Below are 14,143 nucleotides of genomic sequence, written 5' to 3'. Positions count from 1 at the left end.
ACGTCCGTTTGACACGTTGACTATGCGCGAAAAGAGCAGAATATCAAGCTTTTACTGAAACCCGTTGGGGGCACCTGAAAATTTCCCTCTCAAAAATTTTAAACTGTTCAATGAAATCTAGCCTTAGTCCCCCCGCAACGGGGACTTTGGCAGCAAGCATAGTCTCCTTTCAAACTGTTGTTTGGTCTCGTCAAGCAAATGCGCTTTCTCCTTAATGAGAGAGGGCACTGCGTGACATGGCTAAACTTTGGCTGCGAAGGAGATAACGGTATGTAGCACCAGAGCAGTTTATTTTTGCTTGCAATTATTTAGACAGCAGACATACGATAGACCACAAAATACCTGTAAGTTAGTTTATTTTAGGTAAATTGGAAGTTTTTTTCTCGCTCTCTTAAGGTAAAGAAGCATTTTCGTAGTTCTTTTTCTTCAGTTTCAAAAAATAAAAACATCAGTTACACAGTGCCTCACCTCAACCCACCCAGCCAAAAAAATTACCCCTTGCATGCTTATGTTTTTAATGTTTGTTACATCAGCATCTTGCGCTCTGTTTCTTCACTTCCCAGTTCTGATGGAGTTTTACTTCAATTTTTCGCGCAACAAATGCTCCTTTTCTTTCCAATCTGACGTTTTTGTCCAGTGCATTGTTCTCTTTCCTTCTGTTTGTTGTAAATATTTTGCGCACTGCTTTTTTTTCCTTTCCTCTGTTTGTTTGTTTTGTTCATATCTTATGCATTCTCTTCTCTGTTTGAATATTGCGATAGAATCAAACACATTGCTTGTTGTCTTCTCTGTTTGATTTCCAAGTTACTATCTACCTCTGTTTGTTCTAGTTTATATTTGTTTCTTGCGCTAGAATCTGGCGCCTTGTTTTTTGGTTTTTTTGTTAATGCTGGCTGATTGTCAATTTAATACCCCACGAACTGTTCAAACAATTCCATTTGACTATTGCATTAGTATCTCGTTCAATCGGTTTTTCCTAATTTTACCACAACAATTTACATACCGTTGCTCTTTTCATCTTTGTTTCTTAATAATACTTTTAAGTCATGATATTGGACTCTGTTTGTTCCCTTCTCCGTTTAACTGTGAGACTATCATGTGGCGCGCTGTTCCCTACGCTGTTTGGTTTTTGGGGTAATTTCTGGCCCACTGTTCTCTTTTCTGTCTTTTTTAAGTTAAAATCTCCACACTGTTTCTTCCCTTTTCTATCTAATTGTTTCTTTAGTATTTGAACACTTTTTTTCCCTGTTCCGTTAACTTGTGATGTTATCATCGCTTGCACTTGCAAACAGATGTTATCACTCTTTGACGATTACGTTTGCGTGCTACTGGAGAATTGAGAACTAGATCATGGTGATGTAAATCAAGGATTAATTTTAGCTTTGACGAAACTTTTCCAACATTGTCACATTTTAAAATATCAAGAAAATTTCCTGCGTTCAATTTTCCCTTCCTAATTTATTGTAGTTCCTTATTGATCTACTTAATAGATCAAAAGGCTGAATTTGCAGGTTTCACTGTCGCTAGCTTTCGATTAAACCCTGCTTACAAAAGCACGCAAAATCTACTACTTTACTTAAAAAGAAAATTTAAAATGTCTTCGCAAAATAATACCAGTGTTCTTTTAAAGACAATGTACATGAAGAAGAATCTTTTTGTAGAATCAGGAGTCACTCTGTTTCTTCTCCGCCTCGTTGTTGTCCTCCTCGAGTTCTTCTTTCCTAAAAAAGTATTATACATTTGTCACTATTTCAACTTAAAAGTAAACGGAACAGATTTCCATTAAAAGAATTTACTTTCTTCTTCAATGTCATTGGTTATGATTATCCAAACTTGTCGAACATACCATGCTTAATACGAAAGTGACTTAAGATTGTCAAATTATTGTTATTTTTTTTTTTTTGGATTTATTAAAGATAAAGCTAACTTTTTCAGCTTGTCAAGTCACCTTCATCGTCATAGCGTTTGGCATCGTACTGACCTTGAGTAATTACTTCTGAGTGTATTGCATGCAAAAGAAACTCTAATTCAAGGCCAATTTTAGAGAGCGACTCGTCAAAGATAACATTAACTTCTTTTTCTTAACGGTCATGAATGGAAACAAAAAAAAACGAAAAACAAAAGACCATAAGCTGGTAAACTGAACAAGTTAAGCGTGCTAATCAGTTTACCTTAGAAAATTGCTCATTATAATCAGACTTACCCTTTTTTCGTAAAATCAAATGTCACGTTATCCCCCATCAAAACAAACGGAGCCCATTGGCGAGGTTTGGGGAAACCATTGGTTCTCAACCATTGAACGGCCTGGTGAAGAGACTCACTGGCACTTTCTCCACGAACAAGGTGTTTGTAGAAATGTTTCATGAGCTTCTCCGTTGCTTCGTCTTCTACAGCCCACGATGCAACCAACACTGAACGTGCACCGGATGCTAAGAATGCCCGAGCGATTCCAATAATTCCTTCCTTTTTAACCAGTCCACGCCCACTGTGACAACAGCTGAGTACTACCAGTTTAGCTCGCACTTGCACTCCTTGGATTTCGGTCATTGTCAGTAGGTAGTCTTCCTCTTGTGAAGTAATGTTAGAAGTACGTTGAGGAGAGAGGGCAATCTCCCCTCTTTTGGGATTTCCATGTGCGGCAAGATGTATCAGACTCACGGAAGGTATTGCGTGAAGTACCGCCTGCTTTGTTGCGCGACTTCCTAACAAAGGCTGAACGCCCAGCAGTCCACCAACCATCTCTGCTTCCTTACGTGCACAGAGCAATGGTGTAATGTCAATGAGATGTCCATCGTAATAAACTTCGCCGACCGTAGGATCACCTACAACTAGTGCATCTGTTTGACTGTGGTAGTCCGCTGGACTTTCTTGTATGATCCGGAGAGTCGTCAGAGAAGGGACAATGCGTATTCTGTACTTCTCCGATAAGTACTTTCCGGCCGGTTCATCACGCAATAAAGCAAATGGGACTCGGTACAAAAAACGATCCGGCATAATGATGATTTCGGGCTCTGTAAGTAAATCTGCCACTGGAGCGATGATCCATTTGTAGCACAAATGATGAATTCTTTCGGTATCTTTGGTTTCGTCAGCTCGCAAATTTTCTCGGCTCTCATCATGAAGAGATGTCTTCACGTTGTCATCCAAGGATCGATCCTCGCAGTTTGCTGCGGGTAAAACGCCAAAGCCGGCGGCGCTCTTTTTGAAAATTCCTTCCAGATTGCAAACTTGCTCATCAATAAGAGTGTCTACTTCCACTTCGTCTGTTACTCGAAAGCATAGCTCTCCATTTGCTTTCAATACCCAGAGAAGAACTCTCCGTTCTTCATACGAAATGTACAAAGAAACACAGTTACTTTCTCTTTTCACGATGTTTTCAATTCCGGACCATGACTTTGGATCAGCTGAGATGTGACTTTCCACGGCGTACTTCTCTGCCATGAATTCTGCAAGGACTCTTGCTCGTCCTAGCTCTTCAACATAGAGAGCATCTTGAAATTTTCCAGTACGGTAAAGCAAGTGAGTGAGTAACTGGTAGGGAAAAGTACCGTGTTCTTCTAACAGAGACATTTGGAATTCACTGTTCCCTTTCAGAAAAGTTCTGATTTGTTCGTATTTTCCAATACATTTGAAAAGATATTCCATTGCCTCCACATACTCTGACTGCAATAACCTTATCTCTGTAATACTGAGAAGGCTGTTGAACTCAGACATTTTGAGTCCAATTTGTCTGCTTATGGAGAGAGCTTTCTCTAAATAATTTTCTGCCTTGTCACATTCACCAAGGAATTGGAATATTTCCCCAACTTTTTGGTAGATCTCTGCTTTGACTCTTCTACGACCACATTCTCTGCTGATGGTAAGCGCCTTCTCACAGTGTTCTCTTGCCTTCTGATGGTCATTCACGGAAGCGAAGACATGTGCCAAATTTGCAGTAGCCCTGGCTTCTAGATTTCTGTCACTGATTGCTATACTCACGCCGACTGCTTTGTTGAAATGTTCTTCAGCTTCTCGATTTTTTCCAAGCTCTCTATAGTAAAAAGATCCAAGCATCAAGTATCCTTCACCTTCTCCATTTCTGTCGCCAATTTCTATCGCGATGGCAAGTGCTTTCTCGTTATATCCTTTAGCCTTCTGACATTGGCCAAGGGAACGAAACACATGTCCGAGGTTCCCGTATATTCTTCCTTCTCCCTTTCTGTCGCCAATGTCTATGATGATGGCAAGTGCTTTCTCGTAATATTCCCTAGCCTTCTGATAATAACCAAGGCAATTAAATACATTTCCGAGGTTCCCGTAACTTCTTCCTTCTCCTTTTCTGTCGCCAATTTCTATCGTGATGGTAAACGCTTTTTCTATGTATTCTTTAGCCTTCTGATATTCGCCAAGGGTATAAAACAGACTTCCGAGGTTCTCGTATCCTCTTCCTTCTCCTTTTCTGTTGCCAATTTCTATCGCGATAGCAAGTGCTTTCTCATAATATTCTTCAGCTTTCTTATATTCTTCAAGGTCATGAAACACATTTCCTAGGTTACAGTATGTGGTTCCTTCTTGTCTTCTGTCGCCAATTTCTGTCCATATGGCAAGTGCTTTTTTGTGATATTCTTCAGCCTTCTTATGTTCGCCAAAGTAATGAAACAGACATCCGAGGTTGTCGTAATGTGCTCCTTCTCCTTCTCTGTCGCCAATTTCTATCGCGATGGCAAGTGCTTTCTCTTTATATTCTTTAGCCTTCTGATGTTCGCTAAGGGAATGAAACACAGTTCCGAGGTTCCCGTAACCTGTTCCTTCTCCTTTTCTGTCGCTAATTTCTATCGCGATGGCAAGTGCTTTCTCGTAATATTCTTTAGCCTTCTGATGTTCGTCAAGGGAATTAAACACAGACCCGAGTTCCATGTGTAGTGTTCCTTCTTCTTTTCTGTCGCCAATTTCTATCGCGATGGCAAGTGCTTTTTCGCGATATTCTTCAGCTTTCTGATGTTCGCCAAGGGAATGGAACACATATGCGAGGTTCCTGTATTCTCTTCCTTCTCCTTTTCTGTGGCCAATTTCTATAGCGATGGCAAGTGCTCTTTCGTGATATTCTTTAGCCTTCTTTCGTTCGCCAAGGGAACAAAACACATATCCGAGGTTCCCGTAATGTGTTCCTTCTTCTTCTCTGTCGCCAATTTCTGTTGAAATGGTCAGTGCTTTCTCGTAATATTCTTTAGCCTTCTTATATTCGCCAAAGGAGTGAAACACTTTTCCGAGATTCCCGTATATCCTTCCTTCTCCTTTTCTGTCGCCAATTTCTATCATGATGGCAAGTGCTTTCTCGTGATATTTCCCAGCCTTCTGATAATAGCCTAGGGAATGAAACACATCTCCGAGGTTCCTGCAACCTGCTCCTTCTCCATTTTTGTCGCCAATTTCTATGGCGATGGTAAGTGCTTTCTCGTGATATTCTTTAGCCCTCTGATATTCGCCTAGGAAATCTAAAACATTTCCGAGGTTCCTGTATATTCTTCCTTCTTCTTTTCTGTCGCCAATTTCTATTGCGATGGCAAGTGCTTTTTCGTGATATTCTTCAGCCCTTTGATGTTCGCCAAGGGAATGAAACACAGCTGCGAGGTTACTGTATATTCTTCCTTCTTCTTTTCTGTCGCCAATTTCTATTGCGATGGCAAGTGCTTTTTTGTGATATTCTTCAGCCCTCTGATTTACGCCAAGGGAATAAAAACTATTTCCGAGGTTCTTGTAATGTGTTCCTTCTCCTTTTCTGTTGCCAATTTCTATCTCGATGGCAATTGCTTTCTCGTGATATTCTTTAGCCTTTTGATATTCGCCAAGGGAATGAAACACACATCCCAGGTAGCCGTAATGTGTTCCTTCTCCTTTTCTGTTGCCAATTTCTATCGCGATGGCAAGTGCTTTCTCGTGATATTCTTTAGCCATCTGATATTCGCCAAGGAAATGAAACACATTTCCGAGGTTCCCGTAATGTGTTCCTTCTCCTTTTCTGTCGCCAATTTCTATTGCGATGGCAAGTGCTTTCTCGTGATATTCTTTAGCCTTCAGATTTTCGCCAAGGAAATGAAACACAGTTCCGAGGTTCCCGTAATGTGTTCCTTCTCCTTTTCTGTCGCCAATTTCTATCGCGATGGCGAGTGCTTTCTCGTGATATTCTTCAGCCTTCCGATGTTCGCTAAGGTCACAAAAAATACATCCCAGGTTGCTGTAATGTGTTCCTTCTCCTTTTCTGTCGGCAATTTCTATCGCGATGGCAAGTGCTTTTTCGCAATATTCTTTAGCCTTCTGATATTCGCCAAGGGAACGAAACACGTGTCCGAGGTTCCCGTATGTTCTTCCTTCTGTTCCTCTGTTGCCAGTGTCTATCGCGATGGCAAGTGCTTTCTCGTAATATTCTTCAGCCTTCTGATGTTCGCCAAGGGAATGAAACACACATCCCAGATTGCCGTAATGTGTTCCTTCTCCTTTTCTGTTGCCAATTTCTATCTTGATGGCAAGTGCTTTCTCGAAATATTCTTTAGCCTTCTGATGTTCACCAAGGGAATAAAACACATATCCGAGGTTCTCGTAACCTGTTCCTTCTCCCTTTCTGTCGCCAATTTCTATCGCGATGGCAAGTGCTTTCTCGTGATTTTCTTTAGCCTTCTGATGGTCCCCAAGGGAATGAAACACATCTCCAAGGATTTGAAGTAGAATCGCACATTCCCTAAATAAATCAGTCGCTCGTAGGCCACGATCAGTGTTGCGAAGAAATATGGCGACATTTAAACCTATCTGGATTGATTTTCGGATTTCTGCTGCGTTATTCATAACGGCTCTCTCCTGATTGTTGTCATAGGAAAGAATCAACAAAAAACGAAACTCAGTTCAAAAAAGTAAAACTGATAAATCGTGGTGTACTTAAGGTGTTTTAGGGAAGTCATCATTTTCTTCCTTTTCACAAACGTCTGTGCGGAACTAATTTCAATCGCATCAACTGGGTTAAATTGATTCGAATAATCGTAGAGCACAAGATTGCGCTTTTTCGCCCACGCGCACGCCCCTGTCACTCGCTTCAGCGGAGTGGGTAGCTAAAGTCGGAAACTTTACTGGATCAGATTTTCAGCTCAGAATTAAGATGTTTTAGTGAATACAGTACATATCAACCTTCAATAGCGTCAACACGAGTATGATTACGGACAGAATTTGACGACACAAAGTCCTGTTACAAATTAATCATAACTGTTACAATTTCCGAAAACAACGAATACATTTAGGATAAATATCTGCAGTGAAGACAACGTCCTAATGAAAAATTCCTCAACTTCCAGTTTTTTTTAGGATAAGTGTTTGTTGCTATGGTGACTGTGTTCAATTCTGTGATTGGTGGATTTGGCTGAAAGGATTAAATATGACTGGCCGCTTATACTGTCCGATTACAGTTGTCTGATTACCACTATGATTAATTAAAATTTAAGTGGCCAATGCAGCACCAATCACATTCGAGAAAATGATAACGTGTATGATCAAGACCAGAATTATGTGACGCGTGAATTTTACAGAAAGGCAAGCGTGATTCGTGAATTTATGAGCCGATGTGGGGCGTGACTTGCCTCCTGAAATAAACGTGACCCTATAATTTTTTCTTTCATCGCGTGAAAACCTTTTGCATGCACTTTCTACACAAGGAGAGAGAGGTGAAGTTTTCCTTTTGCATACGTAACGCTTGAATTTCTCTAGAATTCGTTCGTGAAACAGGATCAGGACCATTCCTTTGCAATGTTGTTTGATTTAGAATCGAGGCAAATCAGTACATCTTAAATCGATCCGGAGATATCCATCAACGCGACGTAGATTTTGCTTAGTTGCGTGGCGGACAAATTTGAAGGACATAAGTGCAACGCAAAAAAAATTACATTCTACAATTAAAACAAAGTATGAAACCATCCAACTGTGTTCAGATGAATATATCTTTGTTGGTATTTCTAACCTTGTGTCCCATACAAAGAAAGCCGGTTTGTCAGTTTAAGGAATTCGTTTTTGTTATTAATTTGACGTGTACGAAACTAAAACATATAAATTTTGTCAATAATCACTCAACAGTTATTTTCAAAACTGGAAAGATTTTAATTTTAATGCAGTATAAAATTGGGCAAAGGAAAGATTCGAGCCAGCGTTTAAACCGCGCACTCGTTATCAAAACGCTTTGGGTTTGAGACGAAGATAAAACTTCCCATTGCATTGTACTGCATTCGCGCTAGGTTAGTTACTCATACACCGACTTTTCCAATTGTTTTGTTTGGTAAAATAACAATGTCAATTGTATTAATGGAAAATGAAACAAAGGAAGTAATAAAAATGCAGAAATTGAAAAAAACGCAACAAAACAAACAGCTTACCTTTGAAACAAATGAACATGCCTTATTTTCAGATCCTGACGGTGTGACTAATGAAAACAAAATAACGAGATGAAATGAGACTTTACCTGACAAACAAACGTAAATGCAAATAGCTGGTGTGAGAACGTTTTACTCACACGGTTTGGAAGAAGAAATCGTCAAAATAATAGGAAAAAACTTAAAGTAGAAATGAAAATTGTTTCCGCGGTGGCGCATAAGCTTCGTCAAATAACATACGGGATCTTCATATTTTCCATCATCGCAGAAGTGATGACCATCTAGCTTCTCCTTACAGTATTAAAATACCTTACAGCAATCAAGTAGTGGGTGTAAACAGACTCATCATAGTAGGTTGTTATTCGATCCTTACTAGATGTCAATCCAAAACAATTTAGCGCATAAAATTTCTGAAATAAATAATTAGCCGCTCACCTTTGAAAAAACGAAAAGATCCCTGGATAATTTGGAGACCAAAGCCAAGGAATTGATTTAAATCTTCTCTGTGAAGAAAAGAAGAATGCAAAGAGCGATCGTAAGATTGAATATGAAAATTATCGTTTAAAAGTAATCATTGTGAACCTAAGAAGGATGGAACTTGAATTACAGCTTGCCCACAAGATATCTCAATAAATATTGGAGCTCGCATATCATCAACAAGAGTTTCATGGTTTAAATTGCGATTTGGCTGATTTTTTAAAACCTTGAAGTTACGAAGTGAGGAACAGGTTGCATCTCTTTCCAATATCAACATATTGTTTTGTGAACAAGCGACGAGGAAAATTCTTAGCTGAGAGTGTTTTCTTATACAACACCAAAAATTCTTCATATTGACGAACAAGGTAATGTGAGGGAGCCAGAAGGAAGAATTGTTGATAAGATCATAAGTTTAAAGGGTTAAGATGATGCAGACCATAAATCCTTTGCAATTTATATTAAAGCGTGAAAAGAATAATTATCACTGAATTTAGTTTTTCAGTAGCTAACCGTGTGATAAACAAATATGCGTTGTTCAGAGTCCTGATTTGAATGATGACACCGAGAGGCGAAAGAAACAAAAATAAGGGCAAGCAGCTCGTGTGAGAACGAAGTTCTTAGTTTGATTGGTTGAAAAAATTACTGTGAAAGTCCGATACGAGATTGAAAACTTCAGTTGATAATTTCTTGGTCTGAGATGTATCGCTAGGACTCTCCTTTTCGCCGCGTGATGCGTTAAAAAGCATTGTAGCGCTTTTTCTTTTTTTTACGTCAGAATTCGTTGTTCTTGAATTTGATTTCTGCTGCGCCAGATTTAAGGTGGAAAAATTCAAAAAAAGGGGGGAAAGGAAAAGAAAAGAATGTAAGCTATTCTATTTATTATTTTTTATTTTTCTACTTACCCGTGAACAAGGAAGTGTGTTTTGTTAGGTATTCTGATCCTATGATGAGGAAGCCGAGAGTAAGAAACTGAAATAATGCTTTCCCTGCAAAAAAGAGAAGAAATGACAATAACTAGTGTGAAAAAATAACAGTTTAATTGGTAAAACAAAATATTGTTTACAAAACCAAAATCAGAACTACGTCGCTCTCCAACTTCTTACATGTTTTTCCTTAGAGTATCAATATATTATTCAGCCAACAGTTTTGGAGAATCAATAAATCTTATCAGCAGGGCAGTGTTAAATTGACGCAACGCTTCATTCTCTCAAACATTTATAGCGACATTTGTAACATTGTCTAAAGTTGAGTTCATCATTTTATTTCGCAGACTTTAAACTCAAGTCAAGTTTTAAGCAACAAATCGTAGCCGATTTAAGATTATCTCGAGGTTTAAATCATGTGCCATTGAATTTTTGTTCCCAAACATTTCATTTTTGAAAAGCGGGAAAAGATTGTTTCTAAATCTATTTTGTTACCACTAACCTTCTAAAAAAGGAGCTAGTCTTGTTTGATATTCTAGTCGTATGATTGATGAAACCAAAGGAAGAAAATGAAATAAGATTTTCTCTGCAAAGCAAAGGTAAATGCAAATAGTTGTTGTAGGAAAGACGTGAAAATTTTATAGGTAAAAAAAAAAAAAAGAATTATAAAACAAAGAGGGAACAACGGATACCAGGTGAAAAGATTAAGTTCGATCGGTAAATAGTAATAAGGCCGTTTAGGAACCTGAAAATCCATCGCTTATCAATTTAAAATAAACATCTATCACAAATTTATTTGAGATGTGGCAATGCTATACGTTTTGTATACACTCTCTGCATCACCACCGACCCTGAAAAACGTTAAGCTACTTAGGACGGCCAAGGCATAAAACGTTAGACGTGACCAAACGGAGATTTTAGGACAAAAAGAATCTCTGCTTATGTGATGAACATTTTCATCCAGAAAAACAATTCAATTTCGAATAGCCCTATTTCACCCATTTTTTACATTGGGAACACCAACAACGGTTTCCGTCTTTCTGAATCCGGACATTGTTTTACCGAACACAACAGACCATGCGCGTAAAACGTGATGTGTACATTTAAAATTTGTAAACTTCTCAAGATGTTTTTGGGGCACAGATTAGGTGTGTCTATTGGATTAGATTTAAACAGGTGCTTTGATTATTATCAAAACGTTGGATAGGTATGAATGAAACGAATTTGACTTAACATGGCAGAAATACCGATTTTAATGCACAAGAAACTTTTTCTCTATTGGATATGAAAAGCATTTGATAGCATACGGGGAATTTATCCACAACGAGGTCCTTCTGTGGCAATTCATGATGCGTCAGTGTATGAATCAATATAGTAATAGTCAATGTAAAGCAGCTCTGATTACCAAGGCGTTGAAATATGTGTTGGAAAATTGATGAGATATTACATTAACAACTCAGCGCATTAATAAATAATTATCGTACTCACCACGACTCTAACACTAAACGCTTTGTTGCTTTGTGAAGTGAAGCAGCCAAATTAAGAATTAGAGTCAGCAGCGTGTGTCTATTTAAAGGTTACAGGCACGTGGTAAACCTCAGTCCACCCCTGAGGGGTCCGAGAGTTTAGTATTCTGATCGTATGACGAGGAAACCGAGAGTAAGAAACTGAAATAATGCTTTCCCTGAAAAAAAGAGAAGAAATGACAATAACTAGTGTGAAAAAATAACAGTTTAATCGGTAAAATAAAATATTGTTTACAAAACCAAAATCAGAACTACATCGCTCTCCAACTTCTTACAAGTTTCTCCGTAAAGTATAAATGTATTATTCAGCCAACAGTTTTGGAGAATTAATAAAACTTATCAGCCGGACAGTGTTAAATTGACGCAACACTTCATTTTCGAAAGCGTTTATAGCGACATTTGTAACATTGTAAAAGGAAACTTAGTAAGATCATGGAAGGTATAGGCCTAAAGTTAAGTTCATCATTTTATTTCGCAGACTATGAAAAACTTACGTCAAGTCTTTAGCAACAAATTGTTGCCAATCTAAGATTATTTCGAGGTTTAAATCATGTGCTATTGAATTTTTTTTCAAAACATTTCAGTTTTTTAAAGCGGGAAAAGATTGTTTCCAAATTTATTTTTTTACTGCCCACCTTTAAAAGAAGGAGCTTGTCTTGTTTAATATTCTAGTCGTATGACTGATGAAACCAAAGGAAGAAAATGAAATAAGATTTTCTCTGCAAAGCAAAGATAAATGCGAATAGTTATTGTAGGAAAGACGTGAAAACTTGATGGGAAAAAAAAAAGAAGTATAAAACAGAGAGGGAACAACGAATACCAGGTGAAAAGATTAAGTTCGTTCGGTAAATAGTAAAAAGACCGTTTAGGAACCTGAAAATCCATCGCTTTTCAATTTAAAATAAACATCTATCACAAATTAATTTGAGATGTGGCAGTACTGTGCCTTTGTATACACTCTGTATTACCACCGACCCTGAAAAACGTTAAGCTACTTAGGACGGCCAAGGCATAAAACGTTAGACGTGACCAAACGGAGATTTTAGGACAAAAAGAATCTCTGCTCATGGAGGGTTGTCCCATGCACCCAAACCGCTGCGAATCGTCATACCGGAAGTCGATTCGCAGCTAAGTGGTGTTGGGATACCAGAGATCTGAGAAACCATCTCTTACGGAAACGCATGCCGGAACTCAATTTGCAAGAGACTTAGAAATATTCCGCAAGTGTCTGCGGTAGGGGGTTGAAGATGACGAATCATGTCGAATCGTCAGCATTTGCTACACTGTATAGTTTATAATATTCTGACAATAGACTTCCGTTCGTTTCACGCTTTAAGAACGTGGAAGGTTCATGTTGTCATGTTCTCGTACCATGCCACTCATTTTCACTCATTGCTCACGTGCGCGCCTCTCGACTTCCGGTATGTTAACGCATGATTCGACATCCGGTGTGACGATTCGTTAACGACCGTAGACGAATCGTAACGGTTTGGGTGTATTAGACATGTATGAAATTCTGAAGACGTTTTTTTTAAGCACAGATATGGCGTATCTATCGGATAAGATTTACACAGGTGTTTTGATTGTTATCAAAACGTTGGATAGGTACAAATGAAACGGATTTGACTCATCACAGTAGAAGTACCGATTTTCATGCACAAGAGATTTTCTCTCCATAGAGTATGAAAAACGTTTTATAACTTACGGGTATTTATTCAAAACGACGTCCTTCTATGGTAATTCATGATGCGTCAGTGTATGAATCAACGTAGTGATGGTAAATGTAAGAGCAGCTCTGATTACAAAGGCGTTGGAATATGTCTTGGAAAATTGATGAGATGTTACATTCATAAATTAGCGCATTGACAATTAAATAACGTACTTACCACGACTTTCACTTTGAACGCTTTGTTGCTTTGTAAAGTGAGGCAGCCAAATTTAGAATTAGAGTCAGCAACATGTGTCTATTTAAAGGTTAAAGGCGCGTTATAAATCTCAGTCCGCCCCTGAGGGGTTCGAGATTGAGTATGCGTTGCAAGACAAGTCGGGGAGAGGTTTGCGGGGAATGTGGCGCTAATTATCAGTACCAGACCCCGGGTAGACCTCTCGCTGGCTAGTGTGCGGGCGAAGAAACGCGCATGACCAAATGCTGATAACGAGGAACTAACTGCAGACTAGCGTATCCTCTTCCGCAGTAATTGTTTGGTCCCATCACGCAGTAGGGAGTGAGCAAGAGAGAGAGCGTTGCGTGACGAGACCAAACAACAGCTGTGAAGGAGGCAACGGTAAGTATGGCACCATTACAGTTTATTTCTGCTCACAGTTATTTAGACACAAGTGACAGCAGACAACAAAATACCTGTCTGAGTTTATTTTAGATAAGTTTAAAGGGGTTTCTTTTTTTTTCCTCTCCATTGAACGATATTTTCGTAGGAATCTTTGGAAAGTAACTGCTCTTTTTCGTTTACAGATACACAAATACCAATTAGTTAGTTATTAACCCTAACCATTAAAAAAAAAACTCTTGTATGCGTTGCATGCCTATGTTCTAGCTTAACCCTTGAACTCCCAAGATCTCATTAGTAATTCACTTTACTGTCCGCTCTACAATTCATATGATGTAAGTTTGGAGAATTTGGTACTAGATCAACTGATAATCCTCTAATTGATATATTTCTTTATTCTTATCACTTGTCTGCGTGAAGTTATATTGAAATTGTAAGGAGAAATTCTATCTTGGTCACTCATGGGAACTAAAGGGTTAAGCCTTCGTGGGTTTTGACCGCAGGGTCTCGCCGCTTAAAACGTTGAATTTACTGGTTTATTTATAATG

General features: G+C 38.7%; 2 protein-coding genes and 1 long non-coding RNA gene across 6 annotated transcripts in view; 1 reads left to right on the top strand and 2 right to left on the bottom strand.

Moving 5' to 3' along the window:
* The window catches only part of LOC113669439 (WD repeat and FYVE domain-containing protein 3), a 55,660-nt gene that overhangs the window by 16,616 nt on the left and 24,901 nt on the right, over window positions 1-14,143 (top strand). The gene's annotated exons all lie outside the window — the stretch shown is intronic.
* Window positions 1,193-3,984, bottom strand: LOC149051227 (tetratricopeptide repeat protein 28-like). The gene is made up of 2 exons (XM_089207287.1): window positions 2,204-3,984; window positions 1,193-1,721 (listed from the first exon to the last, which is right to left on the bottom strand). The coding sequence occupies exons 1-2, from the start codon at window positions 3,712-3,714 to the stop codon at window positions 1,664-1,666; spliced, it is 1,569 nt and encodes a 522-aa protein (XP_089063413.1). The 5' UTR covers window positions 3,715-3,984; the 3' UTR covers window positions 1,193-1,663.
* LOC149051226 (uncharacterized) lies at window positions 8,818-10,371 on the bottom strand. The gene is made up of 3 exons (XR_016186921.1): window positions 10,287-10,371; window positions 9,764-9,847; window positions 8,818-8,887 (listed from the first exon to the last, which is right to left on the bottom strand). It is a non-coding gene; the product is annotated as an uncharacterized LOC149051226 (long non-coding RNA).

The sequence above is a fragment of the Pocillopora damicornis genome, chromosome 1 (genome assembly GCF_964200805.1).
Source record: "Pocillopora damicornis chromosome 1, jaPocDami1.2, whole genome shotgun sequence".
Taxonomy (NCBI): Eukaryota; Metazoa; Cnidaria; class Anthozoa; order Scleractinia; family Pocilloporidae; genus Pocillopora; species Pocillopora damicornis.
This window is presented reverse-complemented; position numbering and strand designations above follow the sequence as displayed.